The sequence below is a fragment of the Dipodomys merriami genome, unplaced genomic scaffold, assembly GCF_024711535.1.
Source record: "Dipodomys merriami isolate MVZ:Mamm:240054 unplaced genomic scaffold, mDipMer1.0.p SCAF_1093, whole genome shotgun sequence".
Classification (NCBI taxonomy): Eukaryota; Metazoa; Chordata; class Mammalia; order Rodentia; family Heteromyidae; genus Dipodomys; species Dipodomys merriami.
In genome coordinates, this window is record NW_027202375.1 from 43,746 (window position 1) to 69,595 (window position 25,850).

Genomic DNA, 25,850 nt, shown 5'->3' on the forward strand with positions numbered 1-25,850 from the left:
TCTGAGGATCCTAGTCTGAAGCCAGCCTCTATAGGATAGTCTGTGAAACTCTTATCTCTAGTTAACCGCCAGAATACACAGCAGTAGAGCTGGAACAGTGCCCAGGCCCTGAGTTCAAACCCCACAGCAGATGAGAGAGACAGAGATTCAGACAGAGAGAGGGGAGGGGGAGATTTACATAATCGGTAGCCTAATGTAGGAAACCCTTTGTAATGTGATTTTTCCCCTCTGAGAACTATTTTGGAGATGGATTTGTGTGGTGTCCCCATGGCATGATTAACCCATTTTCTTACAGATAATCCCTTGTTTTCTTAACTTTGTCATTACAATAATGCTGTGTTGTGTGTGTGTGCTTGTATGTATTGTAGAATGTAATCTAGAATAGATGTGAAAAGCCTTGCTGGAGAAGTGACACCCATCACCCCTTCGGTGGACACTGCCTTTCCCTGCCAGCTTCAGAGCCTCCCACAGAGGGCAGGGCATTCAGATGCCTGCTTGTCGTATGGGTATGGCTGATCTTTGCACCTGGGCAGGGCTGCCACTGGCTTCTCTTGGCTGCCGTCTGTCTTTTTCCATTTACGGAGGAGGAGCATCTTTTCCTGTGCTTACTTCCTCTTCAGCTTTCCCTTCCGAGCCAGGCTGCTTGTGCAATCTCAGTTTAATTGTGCAGAGGCCTCCTCTGTGCTTGCAGATTTGCAGGATGGATTCATGGGAGGTGGACATATATTTTGTTGTATGTATTGCCACATGGGCCATAGCTGTTTTATTAAGAAGTATTTTTCAATGGTGGCTCTTATGAAGACATTTTAATATGATCAGACATCCTAATTGAATTAGCTAGTTCCCTTCCCTTCCCTCTTCCCCCCTCCTTAGACCCTCCTTCTCTTCTCTTCCTTTTCTTTCTCCTCTTCCATCTTCTCTTCAGTCTCCTCCTCTTTGTCCTCTTCCTCTTCCTCCTCCTCCTCCTCCTCCTCCTCCTCCTCCTCCTCCTCCTCCTCCTCTTATTCTGCCAGTACCAAGATTTGAACTTAGCCTTGTACTTGCTCCACTTATTTGCTCATGGCAGATGCTCTAGTATATGAGCCACACCTCTAACTTGTTTTTTTTTTTTTTTTTTTTTTTTTTTTTTGCTGGTTAATTGGAGACAGAGTCTCACAGACTTTTCTGCTCAGGCTGACTACAAACTTGGTTCCTCTAGATTGTCTCCTGAATAGCTGGCAATCCAGGCATGAGCTCTTGGTATCCAGCTGCATTTTTTTACTGGGTACTAGGTGCTTAATGGCTGTGTTTCTGTGTAGGTTCTTATACTTGTTCCCCTCTCATTCACAAATCTGTGCCGAATAAAAACAAAGCAAACAAAAAAATGCATAGCTTTATGATTTACTGTGACTTAAGCTCCTAAAATATTTTTTTATTTTTTTATTATTATTTTGTTCATTTACTTTTTTTTTATTGTAAAGATACTATACAGAGAGTTACAGTTACATTAGTGAGATAATGAGTGCACTTCCTCTTGAACATTGTTACCCCCTCCATTGTTTTCCCCCTACTATCCCCTCCCTCCGTCCCTTCCCTGAGGTTTTTCCGGAATTTCACAGTATTGTGGAATAATGATGCTCATTTAAAATCACAAGTTCATTCTAACTTTTCCGGAGCAAATTGTCTATCACAGTCTGTAACATATAACGGTGTTCACATGTTATATACCATATATGTGATCAGCAGCATGGGGATATTTAGTAGTGGTTCAACCAGATGAGTGGGAGTTCTTTGTTTCTTAAGTCCTGTTAGTTTTGTCATATCACCTAACATTTTGGATTTAGCATCCACTTATCAGGGAGACCATGTACCGTTTGTCTCTTCGTTCTTGGCTTACCTCGCTCAACATTCCTTCTAGCTCCATCCATTTCCCTGCAAATGCCATTATTTTGTCATTTCTACTGGCTGCATAATATTCCATTGTGTATAGATACCACAATTTTTGGATCCATTCATCTGTGGTGGGGCATCTGGGTTGTTTCCATATCCTAGCTATTGTGAACAGTGCTGAAATAAACATGGAAGTACACGTGTCCTTGTATATTGGTTTCTGTTGTTCAGGGTAGATGCCTAGAAGTGGTATGACTGGGTCATAAGGGAGGTCAATCTTTAGCTTTCTAAGGACCCTCTAGACTGCTTTCCAAAGTGGTTGTATAAGTGTACATTCCCACCAGCAGTGTAATAGGGTTCCTCTTTCTCCACATCCCCTCCAGCATTTGTCGTTGGTCCAGCTGCATTTTTGTTCCATACTGATTTTTTTTTTCAAATAAGCTTTTTATTGTACAGAGGGGTTACAATTACATGAGCAAGGTAATGAGTACATTTCTTATCAAGCGTTGTTGCCTCCTCCTTTGTTTTTCCCCTATCATCCCTTCCTTCCCATCTCCACAACTACTTTCCCCCCCTCCCATACTGATTTCTTTCCTTTGGACACAGACTCAATACGGAATTGCTGGACCAGATGGTAACTCCCTTTCTAGCGTTATGAGGAACATTTAAACTGTTGTCCCAAATGTCTGTAGTAATACTGCATTCTCACTACTTGTGTCTAGCTTCCTTTCTGTGAATCCTCATCAGGATTTGTTGTTGTTATTTGTCTTTTTGCAATAGCTATCACGACTGGTAAGATAGTATCTCATTATGATCTTGATTTGCATGTGGTTTCTCAACACTTTTGAAAGTATTGGTTGTTGTTAAACATAGTGTGCTTGCTACCCACTTATTTAGGAAAATCTCCTTAGATTGCATTTTCTCTTCTGGCAAAAGGAGGGGAAAGAGAAAAGGTAGAACAGTGGGATTCAAGTGGCAGTCCATCTATTTACTACCCTGTGCTGTTGAGTGGGTTACCTTCCGGCTGAGAGTCTAGACCTTGTTTTCTGAAGGGCCCTGTCCAGTCTCTCATACAGGGACCCTTCTTCTTGGGACTCTGAAGGCTGGATTTCTGAGTGTGGTTCTGGACTTTGGGCCTCAGATGTTGGGAGCTGTCCCAGCAGGAGTCAGCTGATGGCTCATTACACTTGAGACTCATCTCACACACATAGTCTGATAGTGGAACTTGAGCAATGTTCTCACTTCTCTCTCTTAAAAGATGTGTAGAGACACATGCACCTTGGAATAGTCATGAAGTAGACAGGGAGGAAAAGGAAAGATAGTTTGAGATTTGTTTGTAGATGGGAAGAGAAAGGGCAATTCTATTCTTTTTTAAAAATTATTTTCATTTGAAAATGCTCAAAACAGAGTACATTTCTTTTTCGACATTGTCAGCCCTCCCTGTCTCTGTTTTTCCCTCCTATCTCCACCCACAAGTTGTATAGTTCATTTTCAACAGAGTGTCTAGTGAGTATCATTGCTGCGTTTGTTCATCCTTTGTCCCTCCATTTCTTTGCCTCCCCTTACATTCCAAAGACATATAAGAGAACAAACAGAACAAAAAGAAAAGAAAACAAAAACAGCAGAAAAGAAAAAATGCTCTTGTTTTCATATCCTGAAGTTAATTTCAATAAATATTATTTTATATGCACCTTTTTAGATGCACATAGGCATTATGCCTTTCTCTTCCCCTCCAGAGTGTCCCCTTTGGTCTCACTGTGTGTACATGCCTAGAGACCTGTATAATATATTATGCCCCAGTGTAATTTAGATCCAGCTTCTGCATATGAGAAAATAATGTGCTGTTTCTCTCTCTGAGCTTGACTTCACTTAACATGATTTGTTCTAGGTCCATCCATTTCCCTGCAAATGACATAATACTGTTCTTTCCTAACAGCTGTGTACAATTCCATTGTGTATAGGTATTACGTTTTTTGGATCCCCTCATCTATTGTAGGGCATTTGGGCTGTTTCTACACTTGGCTATTGCGAATCGTACAGCATTGAACATGGCTGTGTAGGTGTCTTTAGGCTTATGGTGTTCTGGGTAGATGCTCAGGAGTGGTATTGCTGGGTTGTAGAGAAGATCTATATTTAATTTTTTGAGGAACCTCCAGACTTCCATCCAGAGTGGTTACATTTCTACCAATAGCAATAAGGTTCCTTTCCCCCCACATGTCCTCTCACATTTGTTGTTTGAATTCATGATGTTGGCCAGTCTAACTGGGGTGAATTTCAGAGTTGTTTTGATGTGCATTTCCTTTATGACCAGGGATGTTGAGCATTTCCTCATGTGTTTCTTTACCATTCTTACCTCTTCTTCTGAGAAGTGTCTCCTTAGCTCCTTTGCCCATTTAGTGCGTGGTTTATTAGCTTTGGGAGGAGTTAGTTTCTTGAGCTCCTTGTATATATAGGATATTAAGCCTTTGTCTGATGTACTGCTGTTAAAGATCTTCTCCCAGTCTGTTGTCTGTTTTTCTAGTTTAGTAACTGTGTCCTTTGCTGTGCAGAAAGTTTTTAGTTTGGTGTAGTCCCATTTGTCAAGTCTCTCTCCTATCTGCTGTGCCCCTGGGACTCTTTCCAAAAATTGTTTCTGCCTATGTCTATGAGTTCCAGTGTTTCTTCTACTCCCTCTTGCAGTAATTTCAAAGTTTCAGTTGATCTACTTTGAGTTGATATTTGTGCATGGTGACAATTAGGGACTCATTTTTAGTTTTTTTTTTGCATATGGATGCCTAGTTTTCCCAACAGCAATTATTGAAAAGTCTATCTTTTTCCACTCTATATTTTTGGCTCCCTTATCAAATATCAGATAACTGTAAGTATATGGTTTTATTTCTGGTTATTTCTGTTCTTGAAGATGTAAGTGGCCTCTTAGCTTTAGTGTGTAATATATTTTGATTATTTTTCCAGGCTCCACTAGGATTAAAACAACTATTCCATTCATTTGAAAGCATTGGTTGACTGCTCTAGGCACTGGTGATGAACAAAAGTTGATGTCCACTATTCTGCGTGTGTGTGTGTGTGTGTGTGTGTGTGTGTGTGTGTGTGTGTGTGTGTGTTTGTACTGGCACTTGAACTCAGGCCCTCACACTCACTTGTTTTTTCACACAAAGCTGGCTCTTTACCACTTAAGCCACACCTCCACTTTTTAACATTTTGCTGTTTACTTGGAGATAAGATTTGGATTTGTATGGGTAGTGTAAAAAAAGGAGGAGGCTACAATGCTTGATAAGAAATGTACTCATTATCTTGCCCATGTAATTGTAACCCCTCTGTACAGTATTTTCACTATAAAAAATGAAATATAAAAAAAAAGATTTGGATTTGTTTGTACTGATTGGCTTTGAAACTCAGTCGTCAGATCTCAGGCTCCTGAATAATTAGGATTATGTGCATGAGCCACTGGTGCCTGGCTAATGGCCACTCTCCTTTGAATATATATTCTGGTGAGTGTGGAAAAAGACAGGACATTTTTAGAAAATGAACAAAATATTTGTTTATTTGTTTGTTTATTGGGTGCCGGTGCCTGTCTTGGGACTTGAACTGAGGACCTAGACACTGTCCCTGAGGTTTTTTGCCCAAGGCTAGTGCTCTACCACTTGAGTTCCAGCTCCACTTCATCTTTTTGGTGATTCTTGGAGAGAAGAGTTTCGTGTACTTTCCTGCCTGGTTTTGAACCCTAGTCCACAGAGCTCAGCCTGCTGAGAATCTAGGATTACAGGTGTGAGCCACAGGCACCTGGCGAGGTATTTATTTTTTAAAAGTGAGTAACATGATAAAGCTACAGAATCACAGTATGGTGGCTGTTACTATTTTGGTTTATTCTGAAAGGCTGACCTGGAATATAGTTTTAAGAATGGGCTAGAAATATGATCTGGCTGGGTTCAGGTTTATAATCAGCTGGATAGAAACAAATAAGGCAGAGGGATCTGACAGCCAAACTGGAGATATAAGGGGCTTAGTCTTCCAACCGTGTGAATCCCCACAAACTAGGCAGGAGTGCTATTGAAGGTCGGTGTCAATGTCAACGCTGTGCATCCATACATTTTGTCTTTTCTCCCTGAGACTATCTGCATTTCCATGCAAAGCCCTGGCTGTCCATCCTGGCCGTGGTACTCTCTGTAAGGATTGTCTCTCTAAGATTGACCTGAAGCCAGATCCTAACATTCCCAGGAAGGGGACAGCTTGTGCCATCCCTGAAGCGTGTCAAAGCACCCTGTGTGATAGAACAAAGGACAGGACAGTGAGCTGGGTGGGAGAAGGCTCCAGAGAGACCTTGGCCACGGCCACCCCAGTCTGAGTTTCTAAACCATGAGAGGAATCTGGGTTTTTTTGTAACTGTGATGAAAGGCCATTGTTGTAACATCTTGTCCTTGAACTTGTAAGAGAATAGAGTTGCAGTTGTATGAAAATGTTACTATGGCAAGAAACTGTGACAATATAAGTAGTATCTGTGCCCCTATGTCACTGAGAGAGATGAGAGGTATTTGCTGCTTTCATTACAGTTAACCTTAAAATGTTACTTGTTTTTCAAGGTATCTTTCAGTAATCTACAGAGCTTTCTAGTCAACATATAGGTTTATGAGTACAATGCATCTTGATCAGTGGCTCCCTATCTATTGTTTTCCCCTTTCTCCCCATCTTTCCTAGCCCTGTTCATCCCTTCAAGGTACCTGGTTCCATTTTCACATCTAAAATGTCATTTATGACCATTACATTTGATTAGGGATCATGCTGATTACTAGAATTCCTAACAAATCTTGTTATTTAATCTTGTTTATTAATGAAGAAGTCAGCAACAACAGCCTTGAACCACATCTGAGGTGCCACCTGTTTCTGCATATTAAGTGCCCTGGAATGCGGCCATATCCATTCATCCATGTGTCACTGTTGTAGCTGATCCCTCCTGTCCCAGTACACTTAAAATACTGTCTGGCTCACACAGAAGACATTGTCTCAGTCCTGCATTGATTATATATCACTATGAACCCATTAAAATATTGGAATGGCTCTTTGGTTTCTTAGCAAGCATCCACATTTTATTTTATGTACTTACAAACATTTTGAGAAGAGAACCAGAGATTTCAACAGATTCCCTAAACACCTAGGACCAGAAAGGGAAAAGCAAAGAGAACCCTAAAAGTCTACTGTCTCAGGCCTGGACATCATCAAGTATGCCTCCCTGGTCTTCTTCCTCAGAGATTCTCTTTCTCAACCTGGGGCAGATTTTCCTCTTGTGTGGCTGCAGAATCTGCCTCTTCTTATGAGTGATAATTGGGCCTTTGCATATTTCATGAGCATGTCAAGCAGAGCCCTTATTTTCACTGTCTAGTTTAATCCCCATCGTGACAGTGTGGGAACTGTCTTCAGGTAGCAGTGTGGGAAGGGAGGCCCAGAGACACTGTGCTCAGGTACAGTCGCCCTTCTGCATTTGTGGTCTCTGCTTAGACGAATACAACTCAACTCACCCTGGGTCGAAAATGATTTTTAAAAAGGCCTCCAGACTGAGTATGCACTGATTTTTTTCCCCTTGTTGTTATTACACACAATCCAGTCTAACAACATAGCCTTGACACTGTATTAATTAGGGAGTATAAGCAATCTAGAGATAATTTAAAGGACATGAGAAGATCACATGGTTCTATTCAAGTACTACACCTTTTTTGTTGGTGTTGGGGCTTGAACTCAGGGCCTGGATGCTGTCCCTGAGCTTTTCTGCACAAGGCTATAGTGTACTAATGCTTAAAGCCACAGCTCTACTTATACCTTTTTTGAACAATGGGCTTGAACATCTGTGGGCTTTGGCACTGAGGGGCAATTATATCCATTTACTATATGCCAGGTACTCAGATTATGAGTATATGTTGTGTCTCAGGAATGGCACATGCCCACATGACCAAGAGTCATTGAAACTTTTGGGTTTGCCCTAGGCCCACCTAACACTTGGTGTTGCTACTTAGTGTTGCTAGGTTATTTCTGTTCTGTGGGCCATGTGGCCCTATGTAACTTCATCCTGGCCATGCTCCCCTGGGTGCTTCACATACTAAGTCCCTTAGCTCTCAGCTGCAAGTGCTTGCCACTTGTTGTGTTGTTGTTTTGGTGTTACCTGGGTCTGGCCATGGAGGTGGCATTTTCCTAGCTGAAGTAAATGTCCTTGGCAATCCCTGCCAATGACCCTTTACAACTTTTTAATTTATTATTTTTCAAGCATAAACATCTCCCCTGTCAGTACAGTTTTTGCCTCCAGACTTGGTGGCTTTCTGAGACTATAGGCATTACCTTATCCACTGAAACTCAAAGGTAAATATTTGCACCTTGCCCTTTGATTGGTGGCTAGGTTAAAGTTGACCATAGTGGGAGGGGCTGGCCAGCAGGGCTCTATCCCCAAGAATAAATGAAGCAGTTCAGTGTGATTCACTTAGCTTGAGCAAGTTTGTCTAGAACTTGCCAGAAGTTACTTTCTGTCTTAATCATGTAGGCCATCTTTTGGGCTTCTTCCCCTCCCCCCTTCCTCCCTCCCTCCCTCCCTCCCTCGCTCCCTCCCTCTCTCCATTCCTTCCTTTCTTCCTTCCTTCCTTCCTTCCTTCCTTCCTTCCTTCCTTCTGTCCTTCCTTCCTTCCTTCCTTCCGTCCTTCCTTCCTTCCTTCCTTCCTTCCTTCCTTCCTTCCTTCCTTCCTTCCTTCCTTCTTTCTGCCCTTCCTTTCTTCTGTCCTTCCTATCATTAGTAGCATTATACAGGGATTACCTCGGTGCCGGTATCTCCCAGTGCACACACTCATTGTATTCTGAACTCTTGCTTCTGTGTAGTTTTGTAACCTGACTCAGTGACTTTGCAATGTGATGACCTATGTTTCCATAATACAAACCATTTTTTTAATACCAGTATATCATTGGCCTGCTTTAATATAATTACTTTAAATTTTCCTTTGTATGGGGACCATCTGGAACACTTGATATATCAGTCAGGGTCCAACCAGAAATTATACCATTATTTATTTAAACAGGGGATGTTCAACTTAAAGAACTGGCCACTAGTCAAAGCTGGTTAACAGAATAAAGGGGCTGAAATGGCTCTAGTAGGTCTAGATGAAACAGATGCAGAAAAGAGCCTATGTGGCCTGTCTGAGGACAGGCAGCATTGATGTTAAAGTCCCTGAGAGTCTTACCTCCAATTAACCATCAAGAAGCAGAAGTAGAGCTAGCCTAGACAAAATGCTCATGCCCTGTTTGAAGCCCTAGGACCAGAACAAACAAAAAGTGTGAGGTAGTGGGGGTGGGGAGCAGACCCTGCTTCTCCCCTGGGGTCCTCGCCACCTCCCTGTGATGCAAAAACTGGTCTGAGGACATAAACTTGACCAGATGACCTGTGCTGGGGACCTTAGAATTGACTCCTAGGTGACCTTAGAATTGACTCCCAGAAGGGGGAACAGGATCTAGGGGTGCAGGAGACCTGAGGTCTTCTGTGTGGATTCTTCTATGGTGGGAGCATTCTTCTTGCCCCTGGGGGAAATTTTTCCAGTGCATTCTCCTGGTGCAGGTTCAATTTCCCCAGCTGGAAAGTAGGGTAAGCCCTAGGTCCATCTTCTGTGTACCAAAGCACATACAAAGGGAGATGAATTTTGGGTTAAGAAGCAGCAAGCATGTAACTTGAATCCTAAAGCGTACATTCAACTCCAGTGTTTCTACAAGATAAAAATTTAAATTCTGGCCCTATGACTGTTAAGATAGTCATATTACTCACAATCTGACTTAGGGAATTGTAACCTCTTTGTACAACTACTTAATAATAAAAAATATAAAAGATGTGCAGAATTTAAAAAATTGCAAATGCAATTTGAATTTGGCCTTTTTTTTTAAAAGGATCTTTGTTACACAAAACAAAGTCATCCACCAACAATGCATCTCTAAACACAGTCTAAGAGTTATGAAAGGAAAGGTGGACATCTTCACCATAGACCTCACTCCTTACTAACTTCCTAGGTCTGGCATTCTCTTCTGGATTGTTTAATTTGAGATACGAGTGCCCAGAGCCAACACTTGCAAGGTCAGGACCTGTGCAGTTGCTCAAAGCCTCCCTCCCCTGCCTCAGTCTCCTCAAGTTATTTCTTATGACAGATTTATTTCCCTATCACCCTTTCATTCTATCAGCAGTATTGCTCAAGAGCCTCAAATATTTCCTCTTTCTTTATTGTACTAGAAATACAATAAAATAGAAAAGAATTGACCTTTAGCAAGGGCTTCCTAGCCTCCATTCTGTTGATAAGGAAGCCAAAGTTCATTGACATGTTCAAGGTCATACAAGAAGGCAGTTGGCTCAGGCCCAATCTGCAGCTTCCTTCCTCCTACTCTGTCAGGCTTTCCAGCCACAATGGGCCCACCATCCTTACCCCATAAAAATAGCCCAGCCCAGCACCTGGTCAGAAATCCAGTTATACTTGACCTCCTCTCCTGCTGTGCAAGGGTGCCCAGCCACTGGCTAGATCCAAGGCTAAGACTCAAATCTAAATAATTACCTCATGTCACTTCAAAAAAAATGGAGTCAATACATCTTTTAATGTTAGTGGGATCTGGACGTCAATCAGGTTCTGTTTTGGCTTTTGGATCATGGACCTAAGCACCAAGCACAAGGGGTGATAATTATTCAGTCCTGTCATGCGAGGTTGGCTAAGGGAGTAATTAGTAGGTGGTTCTGTCTTTTTAGCTGTAGAAGACATATGAATATGCATGTTCCTTTAAGGGAAACTGGTTTGTCTCCAGAAAAACATTTCTCTGCCTTCAGAAGGATGTGATCAAAACCCAGAAGGGGACAGTCTCCTGATGGTCTTTGGGTCAGCCTTGTGAGATGCTGGTACATTCCTGGACTCCTGGGAGCTGCCTATCCCTTCCGTCCCTTCATCCTGAACTTGATCTTGTTACAGAATGAGAGAGATCATCCATTCATTGGGGAGCAAGCACATTCCTGTTCTGGGTTCACAGACCATAGTGGTTGGTTAACAGATAGCGTTTAATACCTGTCTCGTTCTTTTCTTTTTTCTTTTTAGAATTGAGCACAGGATTTTTCAGAGCTCTCTACAGTAAAACCATTAAAAGAGATGGACAACTGAGAACAAAATCTAGTGGAGAGGGTGAAAGAAAAATTAGGAAAGAAGTCAAACCATATTTCCTTCCACTGATAGATAGACTATGATGTGAAGATCTTGTCCCCAAAAGGTCCAGTGTTAGTTACAGGAAAAGTATTTACAAGAGTTGACCTCATTTCCTCTTTCCTTCTCCTACACACTCACCTCTCTGCCTTTTTCCCCTTCCTGGTTCTTTGGGGAAATCAGATTTTATTTTAGGGTATTTTTAACATTCCTCCTTAAATGTCAGCTCTGTGGTCCTCTGTCTTGAGGCTTTGCTCTGTATCCTACCAACTTGTTATCATACAAGGTCCTCAACTGCTTCATTAGCCTGAAGGGTGAAGATCAAGCAAATGGGACCCCGAAGGGATGAACAGGAGCAGATTTGCAATCAAAGCCAGTCTCTGGAATGATTAAGTAATGTGGCTGAAGAAGACTTACTGGATAGCAGTGCCTCCAAACTAAAAGGCTTCTCTCAGCCCAGAGATAGGGGGAGGCCAGGATGGTGGAAGGGATGGGGTGGTGAGGAGAAGTAGAGAGTTGCATCCTTGAAATCATAGGCATGTCCTTTGCCTGGAAATTTCTGTTGTAATTGCTAAATCACAGTAAGGGGAGTAGAAATTGAATTTTGGACCAGGTCACCATTCTTCATTTGTCTGATGAGGTAGAAAGTTGGCATATGGAAGAACAAACTTCAGAGGGGGAGAAATTGGACAGAGGTGACGATTTTCTGCAGGACGTTATTATATACTATCTACATGGATGCTGAGTGGATGGGTTGCTTCTGTAAAGAAATGCAGAGCCCCTGTGGATGACTGGGGAAGGTGGGGGCGGTGGAGGGGGTACAGTGGGCAGTGTGAGGATGACAGCAGGCCTTGGGTGCCTTTCCCTGGATTGCTTGTCATCCTTCTGCATAATGTGCAGGAAGATATTTCTCTGCATAAGTATTCTTTCTGCTTTTTTCTTCATTTTTGAAGAGCTAAAATGAGTTTTGTTTACTGCGGACTTTATCACCTCAACATTTAGAATACTTATTCTGTGTGGGGGGGAATATCTTAGGACAGATTTTTAAGATTTAAATTAAAATTTTCATCTTTTAATTGATACATAAAACATCAAAATTGTATGTGTTTATGGGGTATAGGATGATGTCTCTATATGTATATACATAACATGATGTTTAAAGTAGGCTAGTTATATTTACCTTCTTATATTTTTCTTTCCTTTCCCTTTTCTTTTTCTCTTTCCTTGCCTTTTGTTTGTGCCAGTACTGTAGCTTGAACTCAGGGTCTTGTGCTGTTCCTTACCTTTCCTCATCCACTTAAGATTAGTGTTCTACTGCTTGAGCCATACCTCCATTTCTGGAGTTTTGGTGGTTAATTGGAGATGAGTCTCTCAGAGTGTTTGGCTTGAACTTTTATCCTCAGATATCAACCCCTGAGTAGCTGGGATTACAGATGTCAGCTACCAGCACCCAACTCATATTTATCATTTCTTTATGATAAAAAATACTCAGATCCTTTCTTCTATCTATTCTTGTGAAATATTCGCCCTACCATGCATTAGCACACAGGGACTTCTAGCTGTTATCCAAGTGTAACAGTACTTACTGATTGATCATTCTTCTTCTTCCCTTCAGCACTGCTGTCCCTGGCCTATGGGATCCACCATTCTATGCACACTTCCAAGAGATCAGTTGTTTTAGGTTCTACAGGTGAATGGGACCATGTACTATAGTCCTGTGCCTGCCTCATTCAGTTAACATAATGACCTCCAGTTCTATCTATGTTGTGTCACATGGCAGAATTTCATTCTTTGTTTGGGTGAATAGTATTCCATTGATATATAATGATGTATTTGGCCTTTCCTGTGTAGTAGTGCTTCTTCCTCTCTCTCTGGGAAGTGTTGTGTGTGGCCGGGAAGAGACTTCCTTGAATACTGCCTGCACTAAAAGCGTTTGATCTATGTTTTCTCCTCCTTCACATCTCTTCATTACACTCCTGGCCTGGTATATTACTGATTACTTTCTCTTTTATACTGATCACTTTTTCTTTTTGCTGACCCTTTCATGGTACAGATGCAATGATTACACGACAGTTTCTCTTACTTTATTGAATGTCCAGAAGATAGAACTTAGTCCTGTCTGTCTATAGCCTGATGTGGAGACTTTGCCATTTATTTACCAATGCTTATTGCATGTTGACTGGGTCATACAAGTTCACCATTCTCCATAGATATAACAATGGAGTGGGATAAACTATCAGCTCACAGAGGTGACATTCTGAGGTAGAGGGAAGATGGCTAATAAGCAAAATAAATAAGTAAAATCATATGCACAGAGTTGCATGTGTGGATATGTGTGCACGTGCACACACAGAGCACAATGCTTGGAGGACTAAATTAGCAAATGCACCCCTAGAAGGGACAAAGAGGCTGGGGTAAAATTAATTGAGAATGGCAGGTTCTGATGTAAAGCAGCTCTACAGAATGTCATTCTGGCCATGCTGTTCTGCATACAGAAGAGGGTGTGTGTGTGTGTGTGTGTGTGTGTGTGTGTGTGTGTGTGTGTGTGTGTGTGTGTGTGTGTGTGTGTGTGTGTGTGTGTGTGTGTGTGTGTGTGTGTGTGTGTGTGTGTGTGTGTGTGTGTAGTGTGTAGTGTGTGTATATGTGTGGCTCTTTGTAGGGTAGCAGAGATTGTATCCTCATTCTTGTTTACCACATTACAAGAATGATTTAGTTGCAAACATACAAGGCTACAGCATTGTACTTTTCTAATGGATGTTAGTTTGTGCTTAGTAATAAAGTTATTTTTCTCCCTGAGTATTTGCAGTGTGCCAGGCACTGCTTTGAACTTTTCTCCTCACATGGAGATGGGGAAGCCCCAGCTATACCAACTTTCCAAAGGGGAGGGCCAGGCCAGAGGCCGCTTCTGCTGCTTATGGCAGTGTTATGCAGCTAGAAGATGACAAGTGGTCCAACCCCAGTATCTCTGCTGTGATTCTGGTGTAGAATCTACAAAATCAGAACCACCTCCTTTTTCTCTTCTTCTTCTTTTTGGCAGTACTAGGATTGGAACTCAGGGGTCTTGTGCTAGCTAGGCAGCATGATACCACTGAACCATGACCCTAGTCTGGTTTTCACTGGTTATTTTTAGGCTAGGGTCCTGCTATTCCAAACAAAAACCTTCAGTTCAAGCTGTGAGTTCTCTGCTGGAAGACAGTGTCATTGCTGGTCACACTGACCATAAAGATGTGCAGGTCTGCCATCCCAGCTACGTCCTAGGGCTCTGGGCTTATAAAAAAAAAAAAAAAAAAAGACCCTATGTTGGAAATGAGCAGTATAGAAAGGACCTGGCAGTGTAGCTCACATGGTAAAGCACCTGCTTAGCAAGCATGAACCCTGAGTACCTCCAATAAAGAAATAAAAATTACAACTTTATTGAGATATGTTCCAAGGCCGCCAGAATATACTTTTAAAGTGTACTTTACTTGCCGGGCGCTGGTGGCTCACACCTGTAATCCTAGCTACTCAGAACTTTACTTGCCGGGCGCTGGTGGCTCACACCTGTAATCCTAGCTACTCAGAAGGCTGAGATCTGAGGATCTTGGTTCAAAGCCAGGAACGTCCCTGAGACTCTTATCTCCAATAAACCACCAGAAAACCAGAAGTGGTGCTGTGGCTCAAGTGGTAGTCGCCTTGAGCTGAAAAGCTGAGAGACAGTGCCCAGACCCAGAGTTCAAGCCCCACAACCGACAAAAAATTAAAAAGTACTTTATTTTTTGTTTTTGTTTTTTTGTTTTTTGGTGGAAAAAGTATTTATGGAATTGTGCAACCAGAAACACAATTAATTTAAGAACATTATCATCATCCCATTATAAAAAAACAACAACTTGTACCCATTAGCAGTAGCTCACCATTTCTCCTTCTTATCAGTTTTTATGTATTTATTTGTCTTTTCTGGACATTTCCTGTATGTGGGTCCACACAACATGGGCTCTTTCATGTTTGGCTTTTTTTTACTGAGTGTAATACATTCAAGGGACATCTATACTATAGCACCCACCCATGCTTCTTGCTTTGCATTTCCTAGTGAACGGATGAACAGGCCTCATTTTGTATGGCCACTTATTCTTAGAGATGGGCATGGGTCTACTTGTAGATTGTTAATAAACAATGTTTCTGTACACATGTATATACATGTTCTTCATATGGCATATGTTTTCAGTTCTTTGGGCATGTTTTCAGTTCTCTTGGCTATAAACATAGGAATGGAATTTCTGGGTCCTATCCACTGAGTTTAGTGTTTAAATTGACTTCTTTTTACTTGTGGGATCTGCATCCTTACTTTTTGCAAGTGAAAATAAATTTACTTCCTTGGTGCTGAGTGTTGTCAACAGCTTGATATAACATGAACACATCTGGGGCCCAGGTTAAGATTCTGTAGCGAATCATGTAATCATAAGTATGTTTATTGTATAGAGTTGATGCTTGACTATATTTGTTTTGTTCTCTTCCTAGCTTCTTCTTACTCTAATATTCACCCATTTTTTTCTTTTCTTTTCCAGAATCGCAATGAAATAAAAAATGGCACTATCCTTCGATTAACCACATCTCCAGTAAGTTGATCTTAGTTGGTTATTTCATCTTAAGCTGCCTACCCTCTGGGTCTGCTGTATGTGCTTATAGAATGCTGTTTTTTTGAGAGTGACTGTACTCTAAAACAGAAAGTCCCTGGGATGTACTCATGGGCAGAGTTTAGTTTAATTGGAAGTCTCTCCAGTTTATTTCCCATGGCAGAGGAGGAAGGAACCACTGTGAACAGAGAGTGGATTGGGAATCATGGAATTGGAGTTTGGTGGCCATCTCAACAGCTCTTACATTACTGATGAATAACTTGGCTATGTAGATTTTTTTTATCATCTTCTCTGAGCAAATTCAGAGAAACAAAGCAAGCCAAACCAAAAACAGGCTGTTTCTTTATTTAAAGTCTATGGAGGGGGGGGGGAGAGAAAGGTGGGTGGGAGGAAGAGAAGGAGGGGGAAAGAGAAAGACAGAGACAAAGACAAAGACAGGTTGAATTTAAATATTTCCTAGTGTTGGTCAGTGATGATGAAAATTGATGAAAAAATGGATAAAAATTGATTTCAAATAGTAAATGTTGGGCCATTTAGGCTGTTTCATGGATGCTAATCAGAACTCATGCATATCTGCGCGTGAAAGCTGTTGAACAAGGTGCCTGTGCACTTGGCAGTGAATGGGTGGCATCCTGGTCTTTCTTGTTTCCTGGTCTAGTTGGGGTAGTAACATTAGCATATTTGAGCCATATTTTTCCACACTGCATTTCCTTGCCTTCCTAAAAAACACAAGCAGCACAAAATATACCAGGTATTACTATTTCCACCTGCACAGTTGAGGAAAACTATCTATCATTTCTAGTTGTCACTAAAGCCATGTGGTAGGCTAAAAATAAATTTCAAAATGGAGGAGAAAACATCTGGCTAGAATTAAACTGTGGGCAGTATAACTACCACAGATCCATCTTGTTGAAAATTACATTAGAGAAGTTTAAAAACTGCTAAGTATTTTGCTTTCATTTAAATTGGTCTATTAATTTTTTAATTTTTATTTGTACTGTAAGGCAATGTGCAGAGGAGTTAGAGTTACATGAGTCAGGCATTGATTACATTTCTTTTTGGACAGTGTTACCCCCTCCCTCATTTTTTCTGTTTTATTTTCCCCTCCTCCGCCCCCACCCCGATTCCCCACGTTCTATAGTTCATTTCCAACACAGTGTCTTGTGAATATCACTGCTGAGTTAGTTCACCCTCTATCCCAGCATTTCTGTGCTTCCCTTTCCCCTCACCAAAGCTGATAAACTTACGTACAAGACGTAAGTATTTTATCCTAAGACATCTCCAACCTAAACATAGGGATGGGCTCAGTAGACAGAATGACTGGGTTGCTGCAGCCATTGCCCGGTGCCAACTTCCCTGCTTCACAAAAATGATAGTTTGCTGTCCTTTTTCTGTGGTTGTACAGTGGGTTGAGTCATTTTTATCTGACTTCCTGGAATTAATGTGAATTAATACAAACTTGACCCTTGGAGGTGAGCATTTCATTTGTGCTTTGCATTCCTATTTATCCTGCTCAAAGTCCTTCATCTGCTTGCCAGGCAGGGAAGTGCACACCGTGTCTTTTGTTTCCTCTTAGAAAGGCTCAGCTTTTTCTCTTGGCCATCTCCAAGCCAAAGAAAGAATTGGTTCCCCTCACTGGGGATTCAGTCGCTCTTAGAAAGGAGGTTCAGTGTCAGGGAGGGGAGGGTGGTGTTTACAGCATCTCCAGGGTGGCATTATATTTTTTATTTTTTTACATTTGTTCATTTTTATTCACAACCTGTTTTTCAGTACAATTTTCCACCTGTTCCCATTTCCAGTCAGGTTATACAAGTGCTAAGTGGCAGAAATTTCTGGAATAACTACACCAAGAAGGAAAACAAAGCAAAGCTGTGAGATAAGTGGCATGTAGCAGGCCCCAGAGCAGCATTTTAACTCTGTGGAGATCTGTCATCTCAGAGCAGGGATTTTGGAAAATATCCTTCACATTCCCAGCTCTGTTAATGGAAAGATGGTAGAGATAGCAAGCAGGATGCCGCTACAAGACAAGACTGGCTTATGTTTCCAAACCTGGGGCAGTTGTGGACTTTGACCTGCAAGTGTGCAGGCCTTGGGTTACATGTCTGAGACAGCACACCAGACTCTGCATTTGAAACACTGCCTTGTGCTCTGTGGATGGACACAGAGTCTGGAATTGGGCATTATGTCACAACAAAATAATTGGGATCTGAAAATGTCATTAATTGCTAGATTACTTTCTGTAATTTTGTTTAAAATTGAAAATTGAATTGAGAATTAAAAAATATGGGTCACACATGGTAACTTGTGTGTGTGGGGTGGGGGGGGAGGGGTTCTTGGGGCTTGAATTCAAGGTCTGGGTGCTGTCCCTTAGCCTTTTCACTCAATGCTAGTTTTCTACCACTTGAGCCAGAGCTCCAAATCCAACTTTTTAGTGATTAATTGGAGGTAAGAGTCTCATGGACTTTCCTACCCAGGCTGGCTTTGAACTGAGATCATCTGATCCCAGTCACCTGCATAGCTAGGATGAAAGGCATGAACAGTTGGTACCTGGTTAATTCATTATTATTATTATTTTTGTGCTTACCTTGGGGCTTGACCTCAGGGCCTGGGTACTATCCTTAAACACTCTTTTGCTTAAGGCTAGTGCTCTACCACTTGCACCACAGTTTAGCTATTGGAGATGAGTCTCATGGATTTTCCTGACCAGGCTGGCTTAGAACTGTGATCTCTAGATCTCAGCCTTCTGAGTAGTGAGGATTACAGGTGTGAGCCACCTGTGCCCATAGACAATAAAAATGAATTAAAAGTGAATTTATCCATCCATTTTAAGAAAAGATTACTGGGAAGAACACAGAAGAAGGTCTTTTGCTACTTCAGGATTACAGGCATGGGCCACCAATGCTCAGCTGTGCTAATATTTAAAGTTCATGCACCTAGCAAGCTGAGTTCCCCCTCCTGGGAGATAAGACATTAGCATGCATACACCAGTACACACACACACACACACACACACACACACACACACACACACACGCATACACCGGTACACACACACACACACACACACACACACACACACACACACACACACACAATCTTAGGTAACGTGGCCATGCTGAGTTGTGCTTCTATTCTGTGGAGGTGGTATTTCCATTTAAGCATTTTTTTCCCTTTTAAAGTATTTGTTTCCTTTTAAGTAAGTGTTTCTGTTGGTCGGTCTCCCATTGAAGTGGAATGAATTAGGTTTAAATTCTGTCTACCTAGCTTCCTCTTCGTTTATTGACATTTTTCTTAGCAAAAGTTCATTTGGAAAGGTACATATATAGAAGAGCCAACAAAATGTCCTTTGCACACTAGACCAGGCAGGACTTATTGTACCCCAGCTGGGAAGTCTAGGGAGTGATTCGGAGGGAGACAGAACTGGGGTTCTTCCAGTCTTCACACAGAGAGGGTACATTCAAAGTGATTTAGAAGCCAGGTTCTGGTGGCTCAAGCCTATCTATAATCCTAGCTACTCAGGAGGCTGAGATCTGAGGATCAAAGGTCACAGTTTGAAGCTAACCCTGGCAGGACAGTCCATGAGACTATCTCCCCCCTCCCCCCTTCGGTCCATTATGGGGCTAAAACTCTGGGCCTGGGTGCTGTCCCTGAGCTCTTTTTTTTTCCCCCCTCAAGGCTAGTGCTCTACCACTTTGAACCACAGCTCCATGTCCAGTTTTCTGGTGGTTAATTGGAGATAAGAGTCTTATGGACTTTCCTACCTGGATTGGCTTTGAAACCACCATTCTCAGATTTCAGTCTCCTGAGTAGCTAGGATTATAGGTGTGAGCCACCAGTGCCTGGCCTCCAGAAGTGGAGCTGTGACTCAAGTGGTATAGAACACGAGCTTTGAGCCAAAGCAGCTCAGGGATAGTGCCTGGACTCTGAGTTCATGCCCTAGGACTGGCACCAAAACAAGCACTACTACTATAACTATTATTATTATTATTATTATTATTATTCCTCCTGCTACTACTACTACTATTACTACTACTACTACTACTACTACTACTCCTCGGAGGGCAGATAAGGAGCCACCAGGGAGGTAAGGAATGAAGACAAGGGCAGATTGACAAGTCCCTTGGCTGCCAGGAAGCAGCAGCAGAGGAGTGGGGAGGTCCAGTTAAGGGGAGTGGTTGAGGAATGTGCTTCCTAGTAGACAGTGCCAACTGCTTGGCCACCTGGGAAACCACTGGAAGCCACAGAGTGGAACGCTCTTTGTTTGTTTCATGAGAGGACCTTGTGTGCCTTTTGATCTTTTTCAATAAACTTTAATAAATAAGAGTAGATAAACAGGGGGTCTAGGTACTGAAGGGAGATGATTAGTGATAACCAGGGCAGGTAGGGGTGTGGCAAGGGCTGCTCCAGGTGAAGGCTTCATTGTGGCGTGGTGTGAAGAGGCCTTTGGCTGCTTGTTTGTGGTGAAGGCATTGGTCATGCTGGCTTTGGTCTGGCCAGTGGCACTGGCGGAGCGCAGTCAGCAGATGTTAGCACAGCTGGGCTGGAGCTGGCCCCGCAGCTGCAAGAGGAGCAGAGCAGGTATAGAGCCCATGGTGGAGTCGGGACACAGCCCTGCCTGCTGCCTTGCAGACCGAGCTCTGCCCCCTGAGGCGGCCCAAGGTGGATGGAGGTCCCTAAGGCATCCAACAACGGATGGTTCTGGGTCTTTCCCAGATGTCGGGCCTCCTCTCCATACACACACACTGTGCTCCAGATCTGGCCCCCATATACAACACACTCTCCTGTGCCCTTGTACAAGCCTGAGTTGCATGTGACTGTGGGAGTGCACTTGCATGCGTGCACGCTCGCTCAGGCACCTGGGCTCATGGGTGTAAGTAGGACAGGCTATCCCTACCTTGGAAGGAACAGCTCCGGGGCCAGTGTCCCTCACCTGCAGCCTCTGCATCAGTAGGCTCCAGATGATGCAACCAGAAGGGGAGGTTGGGAGTTGGCATCTCCATAGGAGAGAACAATATATCCGGGTGAAGCCAGGCCTTGCCACCATGTGGTGGGGCAATGTAGTCAATGTGGTGCAGGTCTGAAAAGAGAGGAAGAATGGTCAGGAGGCCAGCAAGAAGCTTAAGGAGGGAAAGAAGGGAGGCAGGGAGGAAGACAAGGGCATGACAAGTGGCCACTGTTGAGGCTGGGTGTGGCCCCCTGGAAACGTTGGGCCCTAGCATCTCCCCAGACAGCACCAAGCCCCACGCCTTGCAGGGCTGCTGGCTGGGCAGTTAGTGAGTAAGTGTGCCACAAGGTTTGTAGGAGGAGAGGTGATGGTGAGGCCAGGATTGCCTCCGAGTCTAGAGAGAGGGTTCTGGGTCTGGGGAGTCCTCCCGCCTGCCCCTGGGGAAGGAGGACGAGGGCACAGTAGGTGACTCACAGGCCTTGGCTGGTCAGGGGGAACCACCACAGGGCTACGCAATGGCAGCGACAGCTGCATGCACGAGCACCCTGTGGTACAGCTCCCTATGGGCATCAGGAGCCCATCCTTCCGTCTACACGGACTGTGGCTGTGGAACCAGTTCCGGCTCAGCAAACCGAGGTAGGGGTGGCAGTCATCCACCAAGCACCTGGAGGAAACGGCAGTCAAAGAGGCCACAGCAGACTGAGGGTCCTGGCAGTTCTTGCTCCACACCCACCCTCCCAGCTGCCCGGGTGATTGCCTGGATGAGCTGTGGCTTGCCCGTGGCAGCCAGTGCCTTGCAGGATGAGGCTCACCTGGTCACAGGCAGGGCCTCTTGACTGGAGCACAGTGCCTCCCTTGGTCCCAAAGATCCCTGGCTGTGCAGAGGGGCCGGTGCCCGGTATTCAATGCCCTGCAAAGACGGTGTCATCATGCACATTTGCCATAGGTTGTACAAATCCTCTCTGCTCCAGACCGGCATAATGTTTTCAGCCTGGGGAGACCGCAGAGTTGTTTGGTTTTTCAAAGAAGCTATAATCAACCTGCTCGAGGCTTGGGGGTGGGCTAGAACTCAGAACAAACTCCCTGCCGTAGGAAGGCGTGGGAAAGGCAGGCATGTGTTCCCTCTCTCTGTCTCTATCTCTGTTTGTCTGTCTCTGTCGCTGTCTCTCTGTCTCAGTCTCTGTCTTTGTCTCGCTCTCTCTCTCTCTCTCTGTCTCTCTTTCTCTGTCTTTCGAACACATACACCCACACCCAGCACACACATGTTCTCCCACTCGCACACCACTAGTCTAGCTGGAATCCACACATACACACACACACACACACACACACACACACACACACACACACACACACTCACACCGGGAGCCTGCAGCTGTAAGTGAGCACTTTGAGTTTGCTTAAAGTGAGCCTCCAGCCTGATGATGAATGGTGAAAGCACACAGAAAGTGCAGAAGCTGTTAGGTCCCTGGCACAAGGGCTGAGAGGCAGTGGGTGAACCCAGGACCAGACAGGAGGGGAAATGTGACAATTGGGCCAAAGCCCAAGAGCTACATAGGTTCACATTTGGGCAGCGAGCCGCTTTCACGTGTGGTGAGTGTCAGAGTTGTGGGTAGGTGTGGTGTGGCTAGAGGGCATGGAGATGGGGGCCTGGATTACATTGGGTGCTGAACTGTTTGGCAGCAGTGTCCCTACCAAGGAAGTGCTGGGGCTGGAGGGTGACACATGACTCTGTCCAAGCCCAGCCCAGTGTGAGTGTGTTGTGTGGGTTGGATGTCCTTGGAGGAACCAACACGCATCAACACTCATCCACATGATTGACAAAGCCAGGGCCTGACAGTGATGCTGTATGTGATGGAGGTCCAGCTGCGGTTGTCCTGAATCATGTCCTGTATGCAGGTCTGCAAAGACAGGGATGGCCAGCAAGAAGCCAGCAAGAAGCATGAAGGTGAAAGTGGGAGGGAGAGAGGGACATGGTGTATGGCCAATGTTGGGGCTGTTTATGGCTGTTTATGGAAGCTTTAGGGACTAGGCACTTCCTGGACAGCAGCGGGCCCCATGGACCGGCAGGGCTGATGCCTGGCCAGTGAGTGTGCCAGTGTGTCCCAGGGCTTGCAGGAGGAGAGGTGATGGTGTGGCCAGAATTGCCTCCTAGAGAGAGGGTTCTGGGTCTGTGTAGACTGTCTGCCTGCCCCCAAAGGAGGAAGGATGAGGGGCCCAGTCCGGGACTCACCGGCTTTGGCTGGTCAGGGCTGATCAATGGCAGCAGCTGCATCAGAGACCATTCTCTGGGAGAGCTCCCGATGGGCATTTGCAGCCCACATTGGCATCCATCTGGCCTGGGGCTAAGGCTCAGCAGCACCCAGCCAGCCACCGAGCACCTGAGGAAAAGGCAAAGGGGCCACAGCACAGTGAAGGTCCTCCAGTGCTTGCTACACACCCACCCTCCCGCCTGCCCAGGAAAGAGTCTCGCTGAGCTGTGGCTTGCCCATGGCAGCCAGAGCCTTGCAGGATGATGCTCACCTGGTCACACTCACAGCCTCTAGCCTGGGGCACAGTGCTTCCATGGGGGCCAAGGAGCCGCGGCTCTGCAGAAGCCCAGGTGTTGGGTCCACAACCCCCTGGGAAGAAGTAATCCTCATTTGCCAGCTCCAAGAAGTTTCCTCCAGGCTCAGGACCAGCAGCCCGTTTTCAGTCTAGGGAGATACAGAATTGCTTGGATTTTCGAAAAAGACGGGAGAACCCCGCTGGAGGCTTGGGGGAGAGCTGGAGCTCAGAACAAACCCCACTGCCTTAGGAGGGCATGGGAAAAGCGGGCATGGGTTTTTTCTCTGTCCCTGTCCCTGTCCCTCCCTCTGTCTCTCTGTCTCTGTCTGTGTCTCTTTCTCTCTCTAACACATACATATACCTGCACACCAGCACACACATGCACTCCTGCTCCCATACACACAGGCTAACTCGAATACACACACACACACACACACACACACACACAGGACACTGGGAGCCTGCAATAGTATGTGTGTCCTTTAAGTTGCTCGAAGCAAGCCTCCCACATGATGATGGGCAGGGAAAGCCTACCGACGGTGCAGAAGCTGTTAGGTCCCTGGCACAAGGGCTGAGAGGTGGTGGGTGAGCCCAGGAGTAGGCAGGAGGGGACATGTGGCAATGCAGCCAAAGCCCAAGAGCTGCCTAGGTGCACATGTGGGCAGCCAGCCGCTTTCTCGTGTGGTGAGTGTTAGAGTGGTTGGCAAGTGTGGCTAGGGGGCATGGAGCTGGATTACACTGGGTGATGGACTGTTTGGCAGTGGTTTGTCCCTGCCAAGGCAGTACAGGGTCTGCAGTGGGAGCTATTGCTTTGTGGGGCTGGCAGAGACAGCCCTGCATGACTTTGTCCAAGCGCGGCCCAGTGTGAGTGTGATGTGTGGGCTCGATGTCCTTGGAGGAATGGACACACATCCACACTCACCCGGGTGACTGACCAACGCCTGCGCCTGATGGTCCGGGTGTACGTGACGTTGGTCCAGCGGGTGTTGTCCTGGCCTAGGTCCCGTGAGGAGGCCTGCAAAGACAGGGGAGGCCACAGGGTCAGCAAGAAGCGTGAAGGTGAGGATGGGAGGGAGGGAGGGACGTGGTGTGTGGCCGCTGTTGGGGCTGTTTGTGGCTGGGTGGAAGTCTTAGGGACCCGGCCCTCCCTGGACAGCAGTGAGCCCCATGATCTTGCAGGGTTGATGGCTCTTAGGCACTGGCAGGAGCGGGGCAAATGAGAGGAGGGTGGGGACAGCTCAGGAATGTTTCCCTCCTAGACACCCGTGGCAAGGTGCCAAGAGAGAGGGCTCTGGTTCTGACAGGCCCCTGTGCGTTATCAGTCATCCCTGTGCAGACCCCATGGAGGCCCACTGCTGCCCAGGCCTGAGCACAGTCACACCCGGGCCTGGGCAGAAGAGGAAGGACTTGGAGTTGATCAGGGCACTCACGGTGTTAGTCGCAGGCTGGCTGTGGCGAACCTCCCCGGGGCTGAGCAGAGGAAGCGGCGCCTTGGTGGAAGAGAAGCTGTCAGAGCTGTGGCCCTGATAGTCTGGACCAGCCCATGAGCGGTGAACCTCCCCCGGACTGAGTGGAGGCAGTGGTTCATCCGTGGAATTGAGGCTATCAGAGCTGTGGCCCCAACTGTCTGGCCCGGCCCATGGGACAGCCATGTGGTCTCCACGGGGCAGGGCATCCTCTGGGCTCAGGGTACTCACAGTGGTGGGCTGGCCTCGCCGAACCTCTCCAGGACTGAGCAGCGGTGCCGCGGTCATGGGTAGCCCGACAGAGCCCAGGCCTGGTCCGTGACGATCGGCCCGTACGTGGGCCATGGGGCGTTCAGGGCCCGACACATCCCGTGGGCTGTGTGATACGCGTGAACGCCGCCTGCCAAATACTCTTGTTGGCGTGGCGTGTGATCTGGCCCACTGTCTCAGGCGCTGCGGAGCGCTCTGAGCACGAGGAGCCTCGTGGCCACGTTCGGGGTGGTGGCCACGTTCAGGGTGTCTCCCACGGCCTCTAAGCCATGGACAACAGCAGCTAAACATAGTCGCCTTCCCCTCTGTGCAAGAGAAGGCAAGAAGATGCCGTCTCCTCAGTCGAGGGCAACTGGGGTTCTGAGTTCTGTGGCTGTTGGTCGCCAAGGAAGTGAGGTCACGTGACATCACAGGCCCTCCCCCACCCCCCCACTCAGCGATGCCCAGTCCCCATTGACCTCACCAACCCATAGGCCCCACGCCCTCTGACCTCTTGACCCTTTACGGCCTTTTGCCTTCATGAGCACACAGTCACGGTGGGAGTCTGGGGGTTGAGGGGCGCGTGACCACCCTTCCCACCTGGCAGGCCGGTGTGCACCCAAGAGACCAAACAAGCTTTCCACTCCACATCTCCCTGGGAATCTGAAGGACCCTATACAAGGGGACATTGTGTTTCTACTCTAATTCTGATTTTTTTTTTGAGGGGGGTTCCTGTCGTGGGGCCTGATCTCTGGGCCTGGGCGCTGTCCCTCAGCTCTTCAGCTCAAGGCTAGCGCTCTACCACTTGAGCCACAGCGCCACTTCCGGCTTTTTTGCCTTTTTGGTTATGTGGTGCTGAGGAATTGAACCCAGGGCCTCATGTCCTTTGGATCAACGGGCTCTCCTTTTCTCTTTGCCCCTCATGGATCCCTGAACAAGACAGCTGCTGGTAGGCCTTTTGTGTGCTTCGGGCCCAAGG

General features: G+C 45.6%; 1 protein-coding gene across 1 annotated transcript in view; it reads left to right on the forward strand.

Annotated features, from left to right (window-relative positions):
- The window catches only part of LOC138815430 (engulfment and cell motility protein 1-like), a 211,422-nt gene that overhangs the window by 30,222 nt on the left and 155,350 nt on the right, over positions 1-25,850 (forward strand). Inside the window, exon 4 of the mRNA XM_070004844.1 lies at positions 15,596-15,646. Coding sequence (XP_069860945.1) covers positions 15,596-15,646 — 51 coding nt within the window. The remainder of the gene's footprint in view (positions 1-15,595; positions 15,647-25,850) is intronic.